General features: G+C 39.3%; 1 protein-coding gene across 1 annotated transcript in view; it reads left to right on the plus strand.

The window, feature by feature from the left end:
* Positions 1 to 27161, plus strand: part of micu1 (mitochondrial calcium uptake 1) — a 37764-nt gene that overhangs the window by 2356 nt on the left and 8247 nt on the right. Inside the window, exons 2-7 of the mRNA XM_085297211.1 lie at positions 4204 to 4368; positions 5430 to 5625; positions 7362 to 7524; positions 14855 to 14898; positions 25115 to 25229; positions 26766 to 26848. Coding sequence (XP_085153337.1) covers positions 4204 to 4368; positions 5430 to 5625; positions 7362 to 7524; positions 14855 to 14898; positions 25115 to 25229; positions 26766 to 26848 — 766 coding nt within the window. The remainder of the gene's footprint in view (positions 1 to 4203; positions 4369 to 5429; positions 5626 to 7361; positions 7525 to 14854; positions 14899 to 25114; positions 25230 to 26765; positions 26849 to 27161) is intronic.

Raw genomic sequence — 27161 nt, forward strand, 5'->3', positions numbered from 1 at the left:
GAATGAGAAGCAAATTTTGGACTGACTGCTTCATTTCTTTACATAGTTAGACATAACGAATGGGCAGGTTTTTGTTGTAGTGTGGCTCACTGGCTTTTATGCAAGTTAGTTTCCAGTGTCCTTTCACAAAGTTATTATCTGAACAAGCTTTAGGCTTCCCATTTGGAGATTACACAGAGCGTGTATAACTTCCCCTTTGAAAATGTTTAATTTCACTTGGTAGATGTATTTCAAAGATTTAAGCAAACATTATTAACTAGTTTAAATGAGTGACCCTCAAATAGTAGCTAGGAATCAAAAAGATCAAGAAATTTAAATCCATATTTTATGTTCATCCCTTTTTCTTTTTCTTTTTAAATTGAATCTGGCGCATGTGTGTGCTTGTCTTCTTGTCTGGCGGTTGGAGGAAAGGATTCACGAGATTGTGTCAAGTCAGAATTTGAAAAAATATACAAAAAATATGACATTAGTTCTTCAGTTTTGTAGTACATAAAGTGTCATTGCTCCATATTTTGCAGTGTAGTAAAGTTAAGTAATGCACCTTACTGCCTTACTTCCCAAAATCAAATAAAACCCAAGGTACTGCTGAGAGCTAAAATCATTACAAATTCTTTCAGCTGCAGTACAGTAATCACCGTAGCTGCCATAGTTGTTACAGTCAGGAGCAGTGTCCAGACATCACATTGCTGCAACACCACCCCTGGGGTGGTTTCCCTGCCATCTCACTTTTTCTTAGTCTTTGTTTTGTTCTGTTACTCTGTACAGAGGAGCATTTCAGAGTGTCAATAACTGTGTTGCTGCCTCTGCTGTGAAAAGGCAAAAACAGTGAGAGTAAAAGCCCATACTCTTTGTTTGGTGGTGTAGCTGTAACTCAGCAGCAGAGCAAATAGTGCTATAGCCAGGACTCACTAACCTGCTATGAGACTTACATATGTTTGAGATCACTCAGCATCTGTTCATCTTTGGTTTTAGACTAATAAACAAATTACTAGCTTTCCACTTGGCTTTGTGTAGGGCTGGAGATGTTGTTTGGGAGAGACAGGCTGCCGAAGACAGCTGAATTATAGATAACATTGCTGAAGTTGATAACATGTAGTTTTGTTACTTTAAGTGCTGTAAAAGGTTTCCAAACCTAAATCTGTTATTCTAGCAAAACGATGTAGCCATTGAGCTGCTGTGCTAGCTACAGAGTATTAGTTAATGCCAAAGAAATCTAACTGACTGTACTTAGGACCTGTTATCTAACTTCTTTGTGAAAATGTAGGTAATTATATTTGCATAAAATGGCAAACGGTTGGTTAATATTGATATCATATCATTTCTATGCAAAAACTGGTGCATTATATTTTAAAAACTTTATTTTGAACAATGGCTTTATTTTAATTTAAATATCGTAAATATCGTAATATCAAAATGTAGTGGAGGTTGCGGGGAATAGGTGGCTGTCTGGTTTGGATTTCCAAACCAGCAGCACTCACGCCTCAGCAAACTTTGCATTTAACAGTTCACCTTTGGAGACCTTCATTCAAGTTTTTAAACCGCTTTCTATCGTCTTAGCTCCAGTTGAACTAGGCATCGAAGTTTTTGGGGAGGTGTGAAAGCAAAGTGCTGCGATGAAAATGTGCTGGATTCAAAAACTCAGACAAAATGAGTGCATTCTAGTGAAAATGAAAGCACTCATCAGTGAACTCAGTAATTATGAGTTAGATAACACAGAGTTGCAAATAACATTTGGTCAGCTGCTGTTCTGGGAGCCAACTAATTTCAAACTGCTGGAAAGACATTCAGGGGATGAATGTGTGGGCATATGTGCAGACACTCACTGGCTCTCACACAACTGTGGGGATATACCAGTGTCATAAATATGTTAGTTAGTTTGCATTTTGAAAATCTTTGTTTACTGTACATGTACCTTGGTGAATTTTGGAAAGGCATTAAAATATAAAGAAGTTTATTAATACTAAAGATTTCTGCAACACCAACGACTTGCATTTTTGGGCTTTCTTGTTGCAACATGTGAGTTTTGGTCTGTTTCTATAAAGTTTTGGTGTCATTCCTTTACCATTAGGCTTTCCCCCAGTCCCAAAAAGTATAATAGTGTGGATGCATGCTCACTGTTCCCTGTAGTCCTTATTGTCATGGGCTACTGAACACTCCAATTAGCATATGCCATGTTTCACTGTTCTTTCTGCTGAGTCTGCTTGACAGTTGGTGCCTGAATTGTTAATAGGATATTGACAGGTGGTAGCTTTGAGCCTCAGTGGGGTTAACTCCTCCATCATGTAGTTTGAAAAGTGCACACATGGGAGCTACAGATACACACCAGTAGCCCCTTTCCTAATTGTTAATCATCTTTCCGTGACACTGAAGAATTAAGCAACAGTATAGCTGAAAATGAAGTTCTGGAGCTTAGGTGCACTGGTGGCAATTAGTTTTATCCCTGATTTTCCGTTGTTTATTAATTGAGGTATGTGGGAAAACCAGGACCTTCTACATTGACTTTTTAGGGAACCATTTTGTCTACAGTGCCATGTGAAGGCAGATCCCAATGGTGAACTCCCATTGTTCTAAGCTTTGTCTCTTGAGGTGACTGTTAATTACTTTTTTGGGGGGGTTAAAATCTGCAAATCCTTACCTATGACTTCCATGGTTTATAATTGGACAAGGTAGGTGTTTAGTACTGTGGTAGCTATGTGCTAGCTTTACAGTGTTTAGAGGATCTTGTGGTATGAATCCACATGTGTAGTTCATCCATCTATCTGTCTGTTCCTTTGTTATCTTACATTCGTATCTGATCAGGATTGGCTGGGATTGGAGTCCATATCAGCGGACAAAGTGCGTAGAAAAAGCAAACAACCAATCACTCTTACATCCCCACCTACGGCCAGTTTAAAGGGATAGCACACTGCCATTCTAATCCACTAATCATTTTTTTTTTTATGTATGTTTTTTTAAGTAAATGTGTTAAATCTCAGCTAAATAATCCTAGTTTTGATTTCTGCTATAATCAGGCATCCTTACTTCACAGTGGAAATCCGACTGCCTGACATGCTGTTTGTTGGAATCAAAATCAAAGCAAATAAAAATACTACAACTGTGGCTACAAATCTTAAGGCCAAAGTACAGGTTTCTGTTTTTATTATCCTAACTAAGGGAGTTAATGAAATATAGGTGTGCACACATATATAATGATTCAATTGTCCAATACGTTTAATCAAAGCGTTTACAAAGTAATAACTTTAAAACAAAAAAAAAATGCTTAAATTAGTCACTAAATATACAGGGATGGGTGTTAATAGGTGCTGAGCAGGAAGCACAGAGGGCAGACCTTCACCTGTGTGGTCTTTGACCAGGTTTGTTTGGTTAATAATCTTTGCAGCAGATTGACTATGAAGGGCTGATTCACACGGACTTATCAGAAAGTTGTTTCAACATTTATTATAATTGTGCAAGATGATCAAATGATGGCACATATAGTCTACATGTAATCTGCTATGGTGCGAACAAAAATGTAAAAGAATGACTGAATAAACTGAATAAAAAACTGCACTAAAGTATGCAGTAAGTTCACAGCATGAGGAAAGAAACTGCTGATATTACAGCAGCAGATACTCCCGTTTTGCTTGCCAGGTGATAGCAAGGTGGATATTGGGCTCAACTCCCTAATACCACTTATGATGTGTAGATGGGTGGTTGGGATACTCTTGAGGGGGGTTTAATTCGCCCACAGCACCCATCCAGTCTCTGCTGTGCACATCTCATACCAGATTGTGATGTTTCCAGTCAGGATGCTTTCATTGCTCCTCTTCAGACGTTAACAAGACAAGATGAATTTGGTCTTCTTTGATTTCCTTACGAGGCTTCTAAACTTTCTTTACCACGGTTGAGATCTGTCTGTGACTTAAACTCTGCAAAGCACTGATGTGGGCTCTAATCTGAGGTAGCTTTAACTGGTGATTTCTAAGACAGATAAAAGTTATGAAACTATGTACTCAGCTCAGAATTTTCATATCCTTTGTATTCACATACTTAACATGAAATTATTTCATAGTTTTTATTTATTCAGTTTTGGCATACAGTAGTAGAATACAAAACAGAAACACAATTTAATAGGTGTGTGTTGCTTTTTTCTGTCATTGTACATACCGATACTGCAAGAGTGTCATCTGTCTTTGTCTCACCTTTACTCTCGTCCCTCTGCAGGATGTTCCACTTGCGGGCATTGTCCGCAGTTTCAGTGGGGCTCGCGCAGCTGTCCCGGCGTTATCACAGCGGGGCAGTGCGAGAGTCTGGCCGGAGAAGGCTGATGCTGGCAGCCCTAGCTGGGGTAACCGGTGTGTCTGCTAGTGCTGGACTGCTGTGGAAGAGGTAGTTTTTTGTTTTGTTTTTTTACACCCTTGTGCCTCATTTTATTGCTCTTAAAATAATAGTGGTCTTAAAAAAATACTGCATTTGTTCCTTAAGAAGCAATTTGAAGCAAGCTGATGTGTAAACAACTCAGTGATTTACAAGCAGCCTGCTCAAGGTGCAGATTGCTTCTCGGCTGAAGGCCTGTCTAGTGTTGCTTAATACAATGTGGCATGACTGGGAATTCAATTTAAACATGTTTGTTGAGTTTAATTTTTATTGATTTTTTGTCACTTGAATGACACGCCATTTTTTGAAGTGGGTTTTCCATCATGTGTTTAAACTTCAGCACTGTTCTATGGGACAGCATTCAGTGAACAGGACTTGAGGTTCATTGAGCAAATTAGGAATTGCTTTTGGCTCAGTACTCAAAAGCAGCTAGACTTTAGAGCACATGTTACATTTCATTCTCCTGCTTGTTGTGTTTTTATGGCTATCCATTGCCTTAAAGCCTGTTGTTTAGTTAAGACAATGTGCTGGAGAAGGTGTTGAGGTTAGAGCTCTATGGGGACACACTGACTGTGCTGCAGGAGGCAGAGTGATGGATGGCGACTCAGGGCATTTGAGACTGATGGAACGAGACTGTTCCAGGCCTTCACCCTGGGCTTCATTTTCAACGCGTGTCATTAAACTGAATTATTCAGCCTGCTCCAGACAGTCCCAGCTATTTATTATTATTATTCCAATTTCAGTTTAGTCAGAAAAATGGTAACGTGGGAGTCTGCCATAGTAAAACCTCCCCGCACTGCACCGATGAGCAAAACACAGCAGAGCACATAATCTCCTGGCCCTTTTGCCTCTCTGTTTTTCAATCTGTTTAGCATCATAGCGACAGTACACACCTAGCTGCAAAACACAGTCTGCTACATACCTCCCGAGATCTACTTGGTACTAGAGCAAAGCACAAAGACATATTGCTGAACTATCTATTCATCTATTCAGATAACATCGATCTGTCCCCCAGGTATTGATCTGTTTTGTAATCTGATCTCTCTTTTTGTTAAATTTATTTACAAAACCAGAGCATATGCAGATGCTGGGTCTTCTGTTCGACACTCTGAGCAAGTAAGTGGAGAGGAACCGGATTTTGGGAGACACCCAGACTCCGAAACGGAGTCAGAGAAATCGGTGGAGGCCAGCAGTGGAGATGAGGATGAAAAAGACGAAGGTGGAGAGGGGAAAAAAAAGAAGCAACGCTCTGGATTCCGTGACCGCAAGGTGATCAATAAACAATAACCATTCAGCCATGCAGTCAGTCTTCCTATTTAATTCATCTCCACAATGGTGTTTTGAAACCCCCAGCAAGCAATTTCCAGTATGCCAGAGCTAGTATATTTTGACAGAATATTTGCTGAGACTAAGAAATGTAATGGGGTAATCAGCATGCATAAAGAACAGGAATGTCCCACTCCTATGATTTTATTGCTGTTAATTAGGCAGAAGATGACAAAGGATATGGAGATAAAGAACAAAGGATCTTTGATTTGATGCCAAATAAGCAGTGTTTGTTGCACTGCTTGTTGGAGGATGTGAGGATAAAAACAAAAAAAAGGAGGAAGAACTTTTTTTTTTTTGAATGATGTAAAAATTGCGCAGTCACTCTGAGGAGCAGCCACAGTCTGTAAAAAGCAAATAGATGTCTAAGGGCTGACTGTCTTTGAAGTGGTCCAGTGTTGGAATTTTAAGTGTATGTTGAGCATATCCACAGATTTTGGCTTTCTTTGTGTTTTATTCATTAGGTGGTCAGATCAGGAGATGCTTAATAATAATAATAAAAATAATAATAATGCAAAATCATGCAGCAGGAAGACATTTTTACTCCAATGTTTGTGTTTGAAATTCAGTGGTGTCACTTTTTTAAACTGAGTGCTACCGCTGTCTTAGATGTTTCACAACACTGAGTGAAAATGCGAAACACAAAATAATAAGTTCCTCGTGTGACTTGAATTTTACCTTCCTGGTTTTGTTTGGGTTTTTGAATTTTTTATTTAAATTGAAAGACAGCTCATGTCTTCATCAGTGTTGAAAATGCTGAGATCCATAATCTGTAAACACAATCAGATGAAAGCTAGAGAGAAAGAAGAGTGCAACCCAGTCTTTCTGTCAGTCACTCAGTTCTCTGCCCTTTCCACACAGCTGTCTAATAGACCTTCATCCATACACAGTTGGTTGCCTCTGCTGGAGACATGCTCATGGTGATTTCCCCAAAGACTATTAAGGTCTCCTAAAGTGAGAGTACCGACACTGACACATGTAATCATAAATATGAAATTGAAGTGAATGTAGTGTGACTGTGTGACTGTTCCTCACAGATATTTATCATAAAACTGAGTTTGATAACAAAAAGTTGAAGCTCTGAAATGTTTTTTCTTTTGCCAAAAGAAGTTTCTGTAGTGAATGCAATCAATCAATGTCACACAAAATAACCACCTGTTTGGGTTCCAGCCCAACACAGATTCTAAACACACACTGCCCTGTATGTTTCCCAGCTACTCCACATCTGTTTGAAACTTTCTCCTGAAAAGTGGATGGCATTGCAGCAAATAACAGTTGACAGGGGCTAATGTGTCGCGCCATGCTGATGGTCTGTAGCTGTTATTTGTGTTGTCTACAGATTTATGTAGTTTTGGTAACTCTCCCTTCATATTAACCTAGCAGGCAGACTGACCCCGAATAGGAAAACACTCTGTGTTCCTGATTTGAATTTGTGGCAGTTGAGTCAGGAGGTTAATATACCTCCCGATCAAGGATGACAAATTGGTTTCCTGCTGCTCTGGGCTCCCCTTCACGCAATCTACTCTCACTTAACTCACGTTATTTTCTGTCTACACACATGGTTGAAATATTGCTGGTTCTTTGATTTGATCTTGTTGATTTTTATGTATATTACATTAAAGCTTTTGCCTAAAGTGGGAATCTTGTGATATTAATTTTGCTTTCTGGCTGGTTGGCAGGTGATGGAGTATGAGAACAGGATACGAGCCTACTCAACTCCAGACAAGATTTTCCGCTACTTTGCCACTCTGAAGGTCATCAATGAGCATGGAGATGCTGAGGTTTACATGACGCCTCAGGACTTCATACGCTCCATCACACCTAATGAGAAGCAGCCTGAGAGTAAGTTCTTAATTTCACCACTTTTGCTTATATTCTTTTAGCTCTTTCTGTGCATGCTCTTCTTTCCATTAATGGCATCTGCACACTGACTTAATGTGAGAGTGAGCATGTTTTCTGTAACACATTTATCTAACACTTTCAGCATGCATGCCTTCACATTACCAGATATAGGTATGGTATAAACAAGATGAAGACTGTGGAGTTCATTTTATTTAGTTCAGCTGAATAGAATGCAGGATTGTTTTGGAGAATGCCTTAAATGGCAGTAACATCTCAGTGTGAGATGCTCTAACTAATTTCACCGAAGTTTCCAAGCTGCTTTTTTATGGGAGTTTTTCTAAACACATTCCAGCACTGACATTGGTTTAAAACATCAGAGGAGTAAAGACACTGTTTACCGGCCTTTCGTTGCCAGACCTCTACAAAATTATGTTTAGTATTCCTGCATTCACTTTACAATTTCACATCTATTACAGATTGAAATGACTCTAAAATAAATATTTACTTATCTTCTTTATAACAAGTCAGAGGCTGGAATAGATCAAATTGATCCAGTAATGATTTCAGTCCATTGTTTTGAAAAACATAAATGAAAGCTGAAATTGGTTTCGTGTAACCAAAGGCAGCCTCCAGTTTTAAAAAAATGAAGTCAGCGCAAAAGTGCTAAAAACTGCAGTTTCTCAAGTGGCCACTTGAAGCTGGTTCTAAATGGGAGTCCCGTTTAGACTCCCATGTTGAACTGTATACTATACAGCAGAAATAATTTTGTTTACATTGTTGTGCAACAAGGGTTTGGTCTCTCCAACTGATTTATCTCTTTGTAACAACCTTTTAGGACTGTTGAAAGCTTTGAATGATAGCACAGCTAGCTCCCATGAAAATACGACAACATCTCAATGCTTGAGAGTAAGATGAGTAAGACGTGTCAAATCAAATCAAATCAAATCACTTTTATTGTTACATCACATGTGCAGGTACTCTGGTACAGTACATGCAAGTGGAATTCTTGTGTGCGAGCTTCACAAGCAACAGAGTTGTGCAAAAATACAATAACGTAAAACAAGCAAAATATAAGAATGGCTAAATCTGAAAGTAATAAATATATGTACAATATATAAGAGTATATGCATTACTGGATGTGTATACTAAATATGTTTTTCTACGTGTGTGTGTGTGGGTGTGGGTATGTATACATATTTTACAAATAGAGTAAAGAATAAAATAAAATACCGTATTTCCCGGACTACAAAGCGCACCTGAATATTAGCCGCACAAGCTAAAATCAGGGGAAAATCCTGTTTTGTACATACATTAGCCGCACCTGACTAAAAGCCGCAGGTGTTTCAATGTTGACTTATCATATGTAAGAGAATATGCACAAAGCGAATTGTCAGGAAAGAGATGGCTGTTTGGAGACACACCCCTTTTATTAATATTTTGAAAAACAAGTAATGGGTACATATTTGCACATGTAGTACATAACAGTAACCTACAGCACACCAGAAAAATAGATTCGGACTACCTTTTAGGCTCAGGTGCAGTGACACGGCTTTAACAAGAAGAAAAGTCAGTCATTCACCATCTTTCTCTTCTTCCTGCGCTCTAAAACCACCAAAGTCCTCTTCTCCAATGTCGGAAACGAACAGGCTCAGGATGGCTTCGTCATCCACTCTCCGCTTCTCTCCTTCGTTGTCACTTTCAAAACCAAAGAAATCCTCGTTGTCAGTGTCAGAGTCGAACACCCTCAGAAGGGCCGTGGCGGTGTCCTCCTCTCCATCATGCAGCAGTCCAGCCCTTCAAAATCCGTTGGTGATCATGGATGTTTTCGCACTTTTCCACGCTGTCAGAATCCACCGGTGGAGTTGGGCATAACTTGCTTTTCGCAAGTTTATTGCCGCTCGTCATCCACGCCTCCCGCTGAATGCGTAACGCTACTTTGAAGTTTGTTTTTCGCGCTACTTCGTACGGCACTACGTTGCCTGGCGGACGGACATGTGACTAACATACCACTCTTGAACCCCGATCCTTCCGCCAGGCAACGTAGTGCCGTACAACAGCGGAACAAACAAAACAAATCGTCTTACGATATCACAAAAATCATGGAAAATCCATAGAAAAGCCGCACCTGACTAAAAGCCGCAGGGTTCAAAGCTTGTGCAAAAAGTAGCGGCTTATAGCCCGACAATTACGGTATATAAAATATACAGAGGTTGGTAGTTGGACATGTGCAAAACAGTGGCATTAATGTACAGTATGGAGTGCATAATGTTGAAGTTCCAGTAGTGAAGGTGAGGTGTCTATGAAGTGTTCAGCAGTCTGATGGCCTGGTGGAAAAAGCTGTCTCTCAGTCTGCTGGTACGGGACCGGATGCTGCAGAACCTCCTTCCTGATGGAAGTAGTCTGAACAGTTTATGGCTGGGGTGACTGGAGTCCTTGATGATCCTCCCCGCTTTCCTCAGGCACCGCTTCCTGTAGATGTCTTGGAGGGAGGGAAGCTCACCTCCAATTATCCGTTCAGAACACCGCACTACTCTCTGGAGAGCTTTGCGGTTGTAAGCGGTGCTGTTGCCGTTCCAGGTGGTGATGCATCCAGTGAGGATGCTCTCAATGCATCAATGCATATTATAGTCAAGTGTATCAACTTTAGATGTTTAGTTAACTAAAAAATTGATTAAAATTATAAGAATTTAGATTCCTAAATTATGACTAAAACTTAAAATAGTTTTGGTTAAAGGATTACGACTAAAGCCAAATGCTAATGCTAGCAAAGCTTGCTATCATTAGCTGATGAATTAACCACATTTAGATGACAGGGTAGTGTGTTAACTTTGGCTCAAAAACACCAATGTGACTAAAGCCAAAATGGAAATGTCAATGCCTCAGAGCAGATACTTGCTAGTATCAGATACTAGTAAGATAAAAGCTTTTCCAAAACAAGTTAATTCCACATATTTACTCACATGGCAACATCTGTAGCTTCAGTAATAACAGGAAGTTATCAAGAGCACAGAGAAAGGATCATTTAGGAGCTAAGAGCACATGACATGGTATAGTTCACTCCAGACAGATGAGTTGTTGGTTGTAAGCTAGAGGTTAATAATTTTTCCATTTTTTTGCTCATATGTTTATGGATGCATTCCCTTGATATCTGCATACATACATACATGCATCTCTAATGATCAAAGTAGCTACTAAAATATATATGCCTGGTGGGCAAAACTCTAACCATATGTATTATATTTCACTTGATGTTCTGCCAAATCTGGCCTGTGTAGATCATATCATGTTCGTGATGGCTTGTCCCATCAGCGTTTTGGGTATTTCAGGAGAAACATTAGCATGACAGTGATGTAAATGGCAAAATTTGCTTGCTTTAACAGATTGATGGAGCTGGAAATGTTACGTGTCCCATGTGTGAAAAGGGCAATACTTTCACCCACTGACATACCCTCCTCTTTCATATGATTGTACTCCCTCTTTAGCTTCTTTGGTCTGTCACAGTGGATATAAGTAAATGTCAAGTCTGATTCCTCTCCTGCAGTAGAAGTGTAGCCCCAAATACAACCTGGAGATCTGAGATATATAGTTACACAACTTCTATGCAGGTTGTTTATGGTCATTAATAAACAGGGTAAGATGTTTCCATTAAGAAATGCTGAGATCATGTCACTTAAATGGCAGCGCCTTACCCAACACATCCCCCCTCCCCTGTGCTCCGTTCAGGGACACTCAACACACATGGCTCTGGACTTGTGAAAGTTCGTGCTATAAGGATACTAGTACGAGAAGGGAGGGGGTGGGTAGTCCCGTCATGCTGTGTTTAGAAGTCACGACACAGCAGTTGGTGTATCAATTAACAAGTTCAAACAAGAGCAGATCTCAGGCGTCGAATATGGAGCCAGTGAGAGATATTTGATCTACAGCCATGGGAGAGTTGTGAAGTTAGGAAGCTTAACTTGGCATAGATTTGTTTTATCACCTCCCTCGTCTCTATCTGTCATTACTATTCAACTCCAAAATTCAGTTAGATTCACAGTCGTATTCTTGGTTTATTGTTAAAGAACGTTTCATTCACAGTAAAGGACTCAAGCGTGCTTAACACTCAATAAGGATTAGTCTGGATGTCTCACATTTGTGTTGATTCTCAGCTATTCCATCTGTTAATAATGTTTAAGACTTGGCTTAGCTTGGTCCCCAAACCTTTTATTCTTAGATTCACCTTTCGCTCATGTGTCAATTTTAAAGCTATTCATTTATTTAAGGTTACTGTCTTTTGCTAAACTGGCATTAAAATAATGATAAACTGTGCTCTGATGGACAAGCAGATAACAAAGCCAAAAGAAAGGATTTTGTTCATAAGTTTCCCCCCCTGCAGAAATTTTTCTGGGACCCTTTTGGACCTAAGTCTAGTACAACTTAAAAACTTGTTACTATTTCTTAACTTCCAGGGTTCGTACTTTCTGGAAGGTCAAGAACTTTAGGGGTTAAAGGTGAGGCTGAGATTTTCGCAGCAATTTGCTTTAGTTAGTCTGTCATCTTATGACAAAACAGTTTGCTTGTTTTAAATTGAGGAATTCAAGTGTTTTACTTTTGCTCACCGCTTTTCCAGAACTGACCCCATTAAACAAGCAACCAACAGCAGCATGGTTTCACCCTCTTTTCTGTTACGTCTATATGATCCGTCCAAGTTTGCCACATTTTCACTAGAGATGGACCGATCCGATATTACGTATCGGTATCGGTCCGATACTGACCTAAATTACTGGATCGGATATCGGAGAAAAATAAAAAATGTAATCCGATCCATTAAATATCACGAAAGCACCTCACAAAACTTGCAACACGCCGTAACTCACCTCAGAACGTTAGCACGTCGGAGCAGTATGCATCACGTGATAGAGCGGCTGTGGCATGCGGGACCTGTGGTCTGGATAGCATTTGGAGCTTTGCTAGCAACCTGGCATTTCATCTCCGACAAAGTTATCCCCGAGAGAAGTAAAGCAAGTGTGTAAGTCCATCTCTGAATGTTTGTAAAGCATTCCTGCGTTAAGCTTAACGAGCGACTGCCTCTCGCTCTCCGGCTGCTACTTCAATCGTGAAACTGCTTAAATGATCAGCTGATCGGCTTTTCTGTCGTGAGTCCGTCTCTCTTCTTTGTTTTTGGCCCACTTTGCACCAGAAAGAGGAAACCAGCGGCTGAACAACAGCAGCACGTTTAAGCTTGATAAGCTGTTGTTAGAATTTATTTAATATTACTTTCTACACCAGGATCTTTTTCTACGTAGCTGACGCTGGTAACTGTGCAGGGGCGGATCTAGCAAAGTTTAGCCAGGGGGGCCGATAGGGCATTAACTGGGAAAAGGGGGCACAAAGACATACTTTTCTTTCTTATTCTCATTTAAAATGTCTAGCTTTTAATAAATAATTATCTGACACACAAAGTTTTAATTTGATGTAAAATGAATAGAAGTCAATTACTGTACATAGTGACTATTAAGTCTAATATATATACCCTAGTAAGCTATAGTACTTTTTCCTTTGGGAAGGTACCATCTGTGCAGTCTGCAATTTTGTTGAAGAAAGATGTTGAATCTATTTAATATTTCTTGAAAAATAATTGATTTCTGTGCATTTTTTTTCACACTGCATCAAATTAAGGTTGATTACGTCGATTAAGCATCATGAGGTGGAGCGTGAGGGGTGGTTCCCTATTTTTTATTTATTTATTTTTGTTGTTGCTGGGAGTTGGAACCCTATTAGTTAGGTTGCTTAATATTTATGCTAAGTACTCTTTAAAATACCAGAATAGGGAGGATGGTGTAGGTTTAAGTTTATTAGATTGATCAGTATTGCTGAACTATGAAATATTTTTTTTGTATACAGGTATAACAGAATAGCTTTAGTGTAGTTGTTGTTTTAAACTTGAGTATGAACTTGCAGACTTGCAAAATGCAGCAAGATATTTTAAAAAACAGTTTTGTTGATTAAAAAACACTATATCGGATTCATATCGGTATCGGCAGATATCCAAATTTATGATATCGGTATCGGTATCGGACATAAAAAAGTGGTATCGTGCCATCTCTAATTTTCACTACACGATGTTCATGAGCAGAGGGATTTATGATACTGATACAATACTAGAACACTACAAGCATGTGTATGCTTGTAGTGTTCTAATATTGTATCAGTGCATACATGCAGTGCAAAGGTGGATAGGAAACTGTCATTTTATTCAAGCTAGATTATTTACAATATATTGTTATTACACAACGAGCTTCAAATTTCCTCCACCATTAAAACTGCTGAATTCTAATAGCAGTGATGCATGTAAGTTGTAGATGATGTGCAACAGCTGTCTGCTCTTTCTGAGTAATACTCAATATAGATTAAAAAGAATGAGTTTTTAAATATCAAGCTTATCAATGTCTATACATCCTCACAGCCCACATTATTTTATATTATATTCTTCTCCATGGGAACCAACTACTGAAAAAAAGTAGCTTTTTCATACTCCAGTGAACTAATTTGTGGTTTCCTGTAATTTAGATGAAACAGACTTTTAAGTCTTTTTATTGTGTTAGAGTTAGATTTAATGAGGTCAGTCTGAACTTACTCTCTGTGTGATCCAAAGAAGCTTGAGTGTGACTTTTGGAATTTAAAAGGACTGCAGGTTCTGCATGAATTATCATATAATGGATGAAAATTGCCGCCTCACACCAAAGTTAGTTAGATTTAGCTTTATTAAAAGGTGCGGCTCTCTTTTATGCAAAACGAAGAACTTATTTTTCAGGGATAATTAATAGTTTAGTAAAAATCACATTTTCTGTCCTCCTTTCAGGGAGAAGCAACAGAACCATAATAATAAGCATCGAGACTGATTTTCACCTGATCCAAATTGTGTGTGTGTGTAACCGAAGTGATTGTTTGTTGTGTTGGCATGAAATAACACTGATTTCTAATTAAACCAAATGCCTGAAAGTACTCGTGTCAAGATAATCTGTGTGTAAATACAATTCCTGCATGGTGTGGATCTTGGTTTGTGTTGCTCATCTGGATCTATAAAATGAATCCTTGTTTGAGAACTGAGTCGTAACTGATGATCAGGCCAGCAAACGCTGAATGCTGATCATTGTTTGGCAAAATGCAAATGGGTTTGTTAATGACTATTATTATTCTCCAGCACATGTCTTTTGTTACCAGAGGTTCAACAGTGACACCAAGTAAATGTAATTGCTCTGGTTCATGCTCTTAATAAGTCTGTCTTCGTTTGTTAGAATTTTTCTGCCCAAATCTATAATCTCCTTGTATCTCTCTCTTTTTTTCATAGATCTAGGCCTCGACCAGTTCATCGTGAAGCGGTATGATGGCAAGGTAAGGAACAGGTGTCTAGGTCTTGGTCTATTTGGTCATCATGCAGGTCACCAGGAGTTTAATTGTGTCATAGCTTAATTTTTAATTCTTAAATTCAGCTTAGAGTAGCTGTTGTGGGATTTTTGTGAGTGTAATGTAAACCAAGAGAAGAAGGTTTATATCTTTCCTATTGCAAAGCTTGTTACATCTTACTAGTCCAACAGAGGGGTTTATTACCCAGATTTAAGAATCAGTTCATCAAATAAAAAACAAATAAAAAAAAAAGAAAAAGAATTTTTTCAGTCACACAAATTGTTGATTGTTTTAGTTTTTAGCTTTAAAAGACTGAAAACATTGAAAACTTAATCAGCAGCCTAGTTACTCTGAATAATCCACAAATCTAAAAAAGATGTTTTTTTTTCTTGAGCAGAAATAGACCAAAGTGAAGTCGACATTTAGAAAAATGCCTTTTTTAAAAATGTATTTAAAAATATTTAGAATTGTATCTTCATGCAGAAAAGATGAAGCAAATGAAGTCTGCACTTGATAATTAGCCTTTTAATCATCAGATTATAGTAAGGTTTTTATCTGTTCATGACTTAAAAAAATATGCAAACAGAGAGAGGGAATTATGAGTGAGGTTTTATAAGGTTTGGTCTTACTGAAATTAAGTGAGTATAAAAGTCAGTATTATCCCCTCTGAAAGAAAAATAACTAGAGCCAAATCACAGGTTAACTCGTAAAATATTAGCAACTTTGTGTGAAAACTGTGAATTAAATCTTGCATAGAGACAGAACTACATTTGTTCATTTTTCTGGATGAATTGGTAATGCTGGAGAGCTTTGCATGAAAGGAATCTATAACTCTGTTGAACAAACATTAAATACTTATCGCAGGAAGTTGGATTGCAGCATTTCAAAAGTGGCAAAGAGAAAGCAAAGAAATAGAAAACATTACATCCAGCAAACAATCCAGAAATTAGTAGCAAATATCTAATGCTGCTGTCTGAATAACATGTTTAACTTGTATTTTTTTGTATTTTCCTTGTTTCTGTTGTTAAGCTGTTGTGTGTAAGTCAGTTTTGTCAAAACAAAATATTAGATTAGAATAACAGTCAAAAAATGTTTTTGCCTCCGCCATCTTAAATATTGAAGAGGAACAGTATCTTATATACTTCTTTGCTCGTGTCTTTGCTTTTGGTCCTGCGTTTGCTGTCTGCTTCCAACCCGAATGTGTTGTTTTCTGACTATTGTTTGAGCTCTAAAATTCAGAAAAAGGATTAAAGGCCAGAAAAGCCATTTAGTGTGAAGGTGCCTTTAACAAAGCACTTAAGAGTAACTATAATAGGGACATGCACAAAGAAGGCCCGCCCACTGTATAATGACCTCTTCAAAGACAATGGCAGCATGCAAGCATTATAGGCTGGCCCCTTATGGACACTGATTGACTTCAGGGAGCTAGTGCCAGTGCTCTAAATGCTGACATTTCCATGAATATAAATCACCAAGATCATATTGCATAAGTACATTTATTGATATTGATTAGTGACCATTACTGCCCTTCCATAGATTCGGACAGCACCTCTCAACACCCAACAGCTAAGCGTTCATTTAATATTAGCTAATCATCAGTGTGGCGATTGTAGCTTCTAACCTCATTACAAAATTCATCAGGCCTCAGGTTGCTACGAGTCTCTGCCTGATCTCCATATTGAAGTCAGATGAACAGGTAGCGAGGGATTGCAGTCTACTTTTTTGTCATAGGTTTCTTCCTGTACTCCTTTCTCTGCTCCTGCTCTTTTGCTTTACCTTACCTTATGTTTTGTGAGACCTAGAGTACTTTTACTCACCCATATTTTAAAAATCTGTTAAAAGTATGGGATATATAGTAATCAAAGGGGCTTATGAAATTGTGTGGCAGACCAAAATTAAAGTGGAGCACTCGTCCTGTCTGGCCCTTGTCTGTTTATGTAAATGATCCGATGCTTCAGTCCTCATGTTTCTTGCATTTGCCAGGCATGTTTAGCTTTGGATTTTCCCTGGCAATTTTACTGCCATGGCTAGAGTGGCCCGAGAGATTCCCATCTTCTTAACTCCTCATTTGCCCAGAGAGACACACCTTCTTCTCACCTCTAGCAATTTAGAGGAGTAAACTATTACTTTTTCCATTTTACTATTTAGGTTAACACAAACCTGAAAAGTACAATGAGTAAGACCTACATGAAATGCCCAGAGAAGTGTAATGGTACAATATCTGTTTAAATCATGAAGTGAATGGAAATATAGTTAAGTACGAAGGGAGCATTTCAGCTAAACCAAAGCTAAAGCCCACACCATGTGTGAGAATGCCATGAAAGGTCTCCTAAAGGCCTCTGTATCTCACTTCCCATGGTTTTATTTAAAAATAGCTAAGCCAACTGCAATGTTTGGGCATAGTTAAGTGGGAATATGTGTAGGTGTACGTCCTTCTGTCCACCATCTCCCGCTGACACTAAATTTGTTCCAGGTTCAGTCTTTATGTAAGACAAACTTGTATGGTTGTTTACCAGTTGTGGTTCATATTGACTCAACCTGCTCATTGTGTTGTTTTCCATCCATGTGTGCAGTATCGCGATTGTTTTAAAAATCTTTAACTGCTTGTCTTTGCTCGACAAATCGTTTAAGCGCACCTCTCCTTCTGCTGTTATTTCCCTGCCTCGCTCTGGTTATTCTTTCTGTCCTCATCATGTTGGTATGCTTTTCAGCTGCAGTAATCCAATGTTGATGTGACCTGACGTTGTTAACTGTTGATTATTCTCTCATGCTCTTATCAACCATTCTCTCTCATTCATGTAACAAATAACACCCCTCCCCCCATGTTCTCTCTTCTCTTCCTCTTGAATAACCATCATTGTCAACTCCCCGTCTCCCAACATCCCCTCTTTTTTTTCTCTGCCTCATTTTCCCAATCATTACATCTGCTGATCCCCACTCTCCACCAACCAACTCCCCTTCCCCCTTCACCTCCTCTTCATCTCCTCTGTCTCGCTCCCTCCTTCTCATTCTGCCCCTCCCTCTCTGCAGGACTTCTGGCAGGTATGGGGTGTGTGCCGAGCAGCATGTGTGCACCTGAATGAAAAAATGCACTCTGTAGCCACTTGCTACTCCCTCTATCTCCTTTATACTCTTTCCTCCTCTCCCTCTGATTTCTCTACTTTCTTTTGACTACTGGCTCTTTCTCTGCAGTAATATGGAGGGCATAGGTGTTCACCATTGTTAGTTCAGGGGAACGGCTATTCAGACACTTTTATTCTCCAGTGTTTACCACGACTTACATGCACTTTGACTAGGACAGCAGCCAAAGTGTGCTTTTTAATATTTACATCTTAACTAGATTGCCAATAACAATTCCTAAAATTCCATACTGGTTTTTCCCTCATAGCTTCAAGCTGCTGCAGGTGGGATGGAAGTAGAATAAAGCAGTACTGTAGTACTTTAGTGCTTTATTTTTTTATAGTAAGCAGAATATGGCCATGCAAAGTACTTGTTACTGATTGGCTGGTAACCGCTTTAAAGACAGTGCAGCTGGACAGTAACCTGCACAAGTAGCTGCTTTAGTAATCAGGAAATTGGTCTGTTTAATTGTTAACCACCTTTAAACAGACTCCAAAAAGCTTGGTAATATAAATGCTTATCTGCCTTATGCACTTTGAGATTTATCTTGGCAAATAACTTACTTGGTTGTTATAGCTTTCTCCACCCCTGCCATGTCTCTTTATTTGATCCGCTGCAGTAAGATACCTAATACTTGTAGTATTGTTTAAATGTCAAAGAGATTTGGTCTTTAAGCAGGTTGAATGCTTCTGTCAGTCAGCACTGCATGAAGATAAGCTAGTCATAGCAAAGGGCAAGTTACAGCCTGTTCACCATATCATGACTGGTGGTGCAATAATGTGAAGTAGGCACACACGCCCCATTGTCTGTGATCCTGTATCAAATATGCAAACTCCAACTCCACATTGTTATTGGACGTTGTGTTGGAGACCTTCCCAGTGCCCTTTGTAAAGCTTTGTTAGAGGCAGCTATATACCATGCCTTCCCTGCTGAATTATTGAAAGTGCAGGCTATAGTTTGCCTTGACAGCGATTATTAAAGACTGCAGCAATCCTATATCATTTATATATACTAATCGGACCCCAAAGTAAAGTCCACCTACTTTCATACAAAGGTAGAATAAAAAGGCTCGCTGAAATGATTTCTTTGTTAAGAGTACTGGTCAGTAAGACATGCTAATGGTGCTGTTCCCCTGCACTCTCACTGTCTTGCTTTACACGCACACCTCTCTCTTCTCATCTTTCATTTCTTCTAATAACAGCTGTAGCTTTCCAAATGCTTTGGCACTTGAGCTGTTTCCCAGCATGCACTGCTCTGATGCCTGTGTCTCACAGAGAAAGTAGCTGGTGGCGGCGCCCCCTCTCTGTGCATGATGTCATCACAGGGTGGTTTTGGGCCTAGAAAAAAGCCATAAAGGCTCTGTTAGCTGATGTCAAGGCTGAATTGGTGTGCTTGATAGTCTGCACAAATCCATCCTCTGGACTGTCCGGGTGTCAGTGCTGCATGATCTCTGTAGAGCATGGTTTAGAGTTACTGGAGGCAGGACTTGGTTTGTACATTTAAATGTATGCAAACTGTTCCTACATGTTCTGGCTCACTGTGTTTGTAAAGCAACGCTGTCTTCCGGATGACCTCCACCGACGGAGAGTCGAAACCTGTCACTCAGAGGGAGTGCTGCTCCAATGGAAAACACGCCACTTGTCACACCAACTGTTGTCATGTTTACCCTTTCTGATCTCACAGGACGCTCCCAGGGCCTGCTGCTTGGACTGATACAGACCACTTTTTATATATATATATAAAATCCTAATGGTGCTGTTATTTATATGTGTGTGTGTGTGTGTGTGTGTGTGTGTGTATATGTATATATTCTTCCGCTGTGTGTAATTTTCTACATGCTTTCTTTGTTCTCTGTTTTGTTGACACTGAAAGATCATACACAAAAATACACTGAATACTCCTGATCCTTCTCTATTTCTCTCTCTTCCACTCAGTTAGAGGTTGGTTTGTCTCAAAAGCTGGTCCTTTAATTCAGTTCAACCTGTCGTTTATAAGACAGCTGCCAGTCCTCAACGAACAAAATTTGTTTATTGAGCGTTCCACATCAGGAAGCATTATACTGAATGTGCTCACTGCATAAGTTATTAATGGCAAACCTGCTTTGTGGTTACCCCTGAGACCAGAGGTGGCTAATGCATTAATTTTCTCTCCTCCCACACACCTGCCGACCCACCTACAGAATGCAGTGTTTTGGTCCAATGATGCGATCATATACAGGGAGAAATTATCGTCTGCAGCTCAGTAAAAGATGAAAAATCACATCGTCTTTGTGTTTGTTGGGGTGCGTAGTTTGTGAATGGGGCGCCATGCTGTGTTGAAGATGCAGTGCAAGTGGGCTTGTAGGCTGTCAGACCATTCAGAAATATCAAGCTGAGACCTGGATTGACTTTTACCCTCAAGCAGGTCATCCTGAATTCAGTTTTCCCTGATACTCAAATCATTTATTGTACCCACAAAAACGACAGTAACCTCAGAGCTACCACATCACATACTGCGGTGCAAAGGACACAACGGTCCTGATTCATTTTTAATGCATCTTTTGTCACACTCCTCCCGTCTTTCACTCTTTCTGCACTGTCGGTCAGGCTTTACATGTCACTGACCTTTTTTTCTTTCTTTCTTTTTTTTCCAGCCAGTTCATCAACACGCTCCAGTAAACCACGTTATTTTGAAACTCACCTTTGCATTCAGATGCGAGGTCACTTGAGGACAGGCGTCACTCAATAAACACATAAACAGCAGAATGAGAGCAAATTCTCCCTGTTGCTGCCTGAGCCTTTCATCAAACCCTAGACTCATAAATTTGTGTTTTTATTATGGCAGTCATGGAGGAAAAAGAGTGAAAGAGCAGAAAATACATGGATGACAAATTATGTATTTTTGGTATCCAAATGTGTGTACAAGCGGATTACAGAATTATGTGAATTGTGTCTCATATCAGTCAGTTGCTTCAGCAGTTGTCTGTTTGCTTTTGTTATGACACTGGATGTCAGGAGATTTGATCAGTCTCATTAGCACAGATGTGTTCATTGTCACATCCTTAAGTATTTGGAGCATGCCCCCCTTTTTTTTGTATTTTCTCTGTCACTGACACAAGATAGGGTGAAGTGACTTTTAGTTTCATAATGAGCTTTTCTTCCCCCTTTTTTTTCACCTTTTGACATCTTGATTGCTGATCTCTAATTTTTTATAGTCGTGTACACATGCAAAACTGTGAAAATGAAATTACTGTCCAGATAATCATGTTATATACAGTTTGTTATTTGTAAAAGTAACAAAACACTAAATAATGAAGGTAATGCATTGAAGCATCTGTCATTTGATGATTGATATAGGGTGTCGATATAAGACTGCATTGCTGCAAGCTGTTTTGGTTTTATCAAAGAAATTAGGATCTAAAATGTTTCTATGGCAAGTTTTTAAGTATATCACTTTTAAGTGTTTAGAAAATGTTTCCTTAGTATTTGCGTGAAATGAATAATGAATGAATAATTTGGCCTTCTGCATGCATCCCTTCAGCTGTGCCTGGTTGTACGGGTCTCATGCTTAGTTTTCTTAAAGCTAGTTTAAATTTGGTCAGAGTAGCCATGGGCTATTCCTTAGCTCTAGTGCACTAGAGAGATTAGCCCTGACCAGACCTTTAACTCTGTTTGTCCATTCCTCCTTGCTACCAGTGACGCCCAGACAGCAGCTCTGTCAGTCCTGTGTTTCTGCCTCACCTAACAGGCTAGTCGGATTGTCATCTCTAGCTGAAACACAAGGACAAGTATGTAGACATGTCCAGGCTCAAGCCAGAAGTCTGAAAAGCAGCCACACTCACATGTATACAGACAGATATGAAGTTGGTACTGATTAAGAGATAGGTTTTAATTTACTTGATTGCTGCAGCAATCACGTTTACAGTCATTTAAGTGCTTTGGGAAAAATCTACCAGTGTTAAATACTGATTTAAATGTAGTTGGTGTTTTATAGGCATAATGTCCTCCCTGTTGAGCTATCAAAACTAATGAATTACTAACTAATTAGACACAGAGACGAAGTCTGTCTAAGGAATCAAGTAACCTAGTAGCTGCATTTTGTAGATAAGACTTTCTGCCTTTTATCTGATGTTGTACTCTGTGTGCATTTCTGTACTGTTCACTGGCTTTTTGCTGGAGAATCCAGTATTGTGTGTCTCAAGTCGGAAGCCGAGGCTTGCACTAGTGACAGAAAGATGGAGGATAAAGTGTAAGTCCAAGCATGATCCTTACAACAGAGCCACAGGATGGGGAGTATGAAACATGGAGCATAGGTTGATATTCACAGTGCCATACCTCCTCTTCTTCTTAACAGCGTGCACATTGTTATAGCATAGAGCGAATAGAAAAAAACAAACAAAGAGAGATCCCAAACGCTGTAAGCATTTGGGATCTGAGGGAATTACTGTATTACTGTAAAAGGAAAACATGTTTTGCTTAATGTGGGATTTCATAAGTTTGGGTCATTTGAAGTGTGAGATGATGGTCCTCTCCTCTTTACCCTGTTATACGTGGCTCCATGATTTCTGTAGAGGATTCTGGCTGTATAGTTATATTTTTTGTGTGTTTTGTGTAGGACAGTTGTAGATAAAGCTTGAAACTACAGTGGCATGCCTTCTTTTTTTGCACATGTCCATTCAGTACTGACTCTCTGAATTGGACTTTATGTATAATTCTCTGAATCCTTTAATGATTTGATGAAGTGTATGTCAAAAATGCCTAAATTAGTCACAATCTTACAATAAAAAACAATATTTTTCTTCATTAGTCTGTTACAGACTTATGAATCCCCAACCACCGCAGGGAGGCTCTTTTTATACCAAATCATCTTCATCAAGTAGTTTCATCAGATTTGTAGACGATAACAGCAAATCGAAAAAAAATTTGAAAAAACAAACCGTAGAATTTCTTATTTGAATATGTCATCTTTATACTGTTTTATATTAAATAGCGTAAAAAATTAGTTTGCTAATTTAGCATTGTCTTTTTGATTAATTTTAAATAGCATCTCAGTTTGTGGGAAGCTGGATTGTAATTGGATTTGTTTCACTCCAGGCTTTTCTGTGAGGATGCTGTTATCCTTGACTCAGACGAGTGAAAAATGTGATACTACCCCTAATGTGCTTGGTGCCTCTGCTCTGATCTTTATAATGAGGCCCAGTGTTTTTATGAGTCTTGGTGTACGGCCTTGTAGCTGTCCCATTGTGCCTACTGGCATACACACTCGTGCAGAAGTGTTTGTCTTTTCTGTTTTGTAGACTGGCATTACAGCTGCTTCTCACCTTGGACCCAGAGGACTTGTTCCATGTGTTATTGTACCCAACTTAGGGGACAGTACCAACCTCTTTCACTCTCGCACCTCTCACTTTATCTTGTTTTGCTCTTTCTTCTTCTTCTTCTTCCTTCTTGCATTTATACACACAGTTACACCAGAAAAGCTTGCAAAGCACCTAGAATTAAAACATTGCCCTTTGCTGTCTTTCTTATTCTGTCACTTCTTGTAAACCTGTATGATTAAAAAATAAATTTCTCTCCCTCTGATTTCCCCTTTCTCCCTCACTCCCTTCTCCTTGGAGAATGAATATATCTTAAGTACTAGTAGAAACTGTTGTTGTCTTTGTATCTCTGACTTTTAAAACTGAGGATAGACATGAACTGGAGATAGAGATAAACTTTATGCCCTCATACTAATTGTCTTTTGTTTGTATGCAATGAGAAGGGAGTCGGTCAAAGGGGTAATGATTTGAAAGATTTGATATGAAGGGGGTGCCACCAAATGTTTATATTTATACATGTTTTGGTTCATGTAGTTAGTATATGTCTGTGACCCTTGCAAGTGATAACATGAGATTAGCTTTGATTTGTAGTGTACTCAGCCTGCGTTTGTGATTATACTGCAACATGACTTTGATTCACTTCAGTTTAGATATGCTCTGTGTACACAAAATGTGATAATATGTAGCACAGCAAATCATAGTCCTAGTGTGATTATTCATTGTACACTAATTGTAGTTGCACACCGTGAAGATTGCAAAGCATAATTGAATTCTTAACTTTGAGTGGCATCGACCAATTATCTTGTTTTGAGCAAGATTGTTTCAGTGTGTGTGTGTGTGTGTGCAGCTATATGAATGCAAATCTGTGTCTTTGCCATTAAAGCCCTGCTATAAACAAAGCAAAAAAACAGCAGAGGCCATGATTTTGTTTTTCTAACAGTTGTTTTTCCTCCCTCCTCATACTCCTCTGAAATGGACCCCTTTACAGACGGAGGTAACTCCACACGGGCTCAGCGTTGCCGAGCTCCCTCCTCCACCCCTTCTTCCTTCTCTAGGCATGCTCTGTCCGTCTGTTTGGTGGAGAGCCCTACTAGTGGGACACTGTCTTTCAAGTCTGTCACTGAGTGTGTAGTGTGCATGTGATTAAGTCGCACTTTCATGCAGTGCTGTGGATATACACATGGAAAACATGTCGTTAACTGTGTGTTTGTGTGTGTGAGAGAGAGTTTAATTCGCCCTGTTTTTAATGATTAATGCTCTGGGTTACATTACAGCTATGTTTAACAAATGGTGTGTGCGTTTGTGCTGCAGTCTCTCGTGATGTTTTCCCTCTCTTTGTGTCAGTTTCTCACTGTGAGTACGGTCTCTGGTGGACAATGTTTTATACTCGAGCTGACTGCTGACTAACCATCATCATCCTCACCTGTTTGGCTTCATGTGTATGCAGCACTTGCATGACTGTTCATGTGATAACCCAGCTATATGAAGTGAACTTTTTATTGTGTGTGTATGTGTGTGAAAGACCAGAATGTGTTTAGATTTTTGTGTTTGAGCAAGTCTTTAATTGAGCCTTGGTCCTACACACACATACACACACGTACTTGCTTGCACACACACAACTGCACAGCTATAGAGGCTGTAAGGCTAGTGCTGGATCATGTGGAAGGTTTTTTAATATAGCTTTTACCTTTTTGTGTGTGTGTGTGTGTGTGTGTGTGTGTGTGTGTGTGTGTGTGTGTGTGTGTGTGTGTGTGTGTGTGTGTGTGTGTGTGTCCTGACCTGGATGAGCAGAAGATTGCCCAGGAGAGGGAGAAGTTTGCAGATGAGGACAGCATATTTTACACACTGGGGGAATGTGGCCTTATCTCCTTCTCTGACTACATCTTTCTCACCACTGTGCTGTCAAGTAAGTACATTGTTGAAATGTGCAAGACTTCCTAGAATTGAAGTGGTTCACATGACCTGTCTCATTAAGTATAACATCTTTTAAATCGTCTGCATAGTTCACAGATCAGATCTCATGAGAGTCTCTTTTGTGTCTTCTCTGCTCTCTACATTTCTACTTGTCAGTTAGGACAGAAAGTAAAAGAATGGATGTCTTTTGATACGACGTTATTAGGGAGGACAGGACATGTATAAGACGTGGATTTTATATGTTAATGTGAGCTGACCAAGTCTGCTTACACAGAATCAGTCTTACCTTGATCTAGTATTGGTGGTTCATACAGGAAATAAATCGCACATTAATGCCTCCACTCCCAACGGGCCGTAGTGTTTGGTAATAAAATGAAAATGAAGCTCAACTCGTTCCTCTCCAAAGGCTAGTAAACTTTTATCCCCAACTCTGCTAGACCTTTTATTATAATCCGTTCATAGGGAGAAAACCTTAAGGGAAGTTTTCAAGGACAAGCCTTTTTTTAAAGCAGACGAAGCAGGATGCATTATGGTTGGTTTCAATCTGTTTAACACAGCCACAAAAAACAGCAAAGTAGATGTATTTTGCCTACCAGATTTAGATTTACACCTCATAGTGCCTTTTTAATAAAGATTAATCTTCCATAAAAGGCACTGAAGAATATTTGAAGCAATAAATATTCATAGTAGTTAACTGTACAATAACAATGTGAAGCCATGAAAAGAATTAAAAATTAAGGAGAGACTGTATAATATTTTATATTGCATGTTATTGTTTTGGTGTATGAAATACATGGATCGGTCCAAATATGACCACTCACAGATGAACACATAAATTTTGATTGTCACATCTGGTAACGGTGATTTTTATGTATTTGTTTTTTTTCCTGTGCTGGTGGATGGACAGACAGAAGCCAGTTGATAAAGAGCATGTCTAAAACTAGCAGTCTTGTGGGGTCAGCAGTGGTGAATCCCTGCTCGTGCTGCTCTGCAGCAGGTCAAACAGTTAATGAGGGATGGGGTTTGAAACGCATCATTCGACTAACGGGGTTGCTAATAGGGCCTGGCACAAGCTACCAACAGGCACCTTCAGAGTTCGTTTTAAGTCCGTGCCTCGATGGCTTTAAGCTGTCTCGTCAGGACCAACAGCATATTAAGTGAGCGTGTTCGTAACATTTTGTCACATCAGGGTATATAGATCTTATATACATAGTCTCACAAAATATTACAGTTTAGATCAGGTTCCAAAAGTAGACAGTAAAGTTTAAGTTACTAATGTATTAAAGCAAAAGAAAATAACAGAGTGTGGAGTGTTTTTTTTAGCAGCTTCAGTGTTGGTGGAAGGCGGGGCCAATTTTTGCTGTGTAGTTAGAGGGTTGATTTCCCTGTGTGAGAACTTTGCGCCACCTTGAATGAGGAGAAGACTGAATATATTGTACAATTATGTGTTTTGTGTAATATTTGTAATATACTGTGTGTAATTGAGAGTATCTCTTCATGTGGCTTTGTGTGTTGCTCTTGTGTCCAGCTCCCCAGAGGAACTTTGAGATCGCTTTCAAGATGTTTGATCTGAACGGCGATGGAGAGGTGGACCTGGAGGAGTTTGAACAGGTTAGACTGACATCAGCAGGATGTCCTACGTGCAGCAGATGCACGCAAACCTGCGCAAAATCAACATATTAAACGTGACAGAAGCTTGAAAGAGCTAGCCCACATATTTATATTGAGATTGAATAACCAGAGTAGCTTTGATTGTTTTACAGTGACACACACTGACTAGCAATAAAGGTAGGCTCCCACACTGCTGTCCACCAGTGTGACCCTTTCTCAAAGAGACAGATAGATGCTGTGCTCAGCAGTCTGTGCTAACATCAACATATATGCAGCTCAGTTTGTCTTATACAGTCTATATAGTATATATTGT

Source organism: Mchenga conophoros, linkage group LG13 (genome assembly GCF_057382185.1).
Source record: "Mchenga conophoros isolate Kocher_MC1m ecotype Shallow Benthic linkage group LG13, M_conophoros_male_GT1.1, whole genome shotgun sequence".
NCBI lineage: Eukaryota > Metazoa > Chordata > Actinopteri > Cichliformes > Cichlidae > Mchenga > Mchenga conophoros.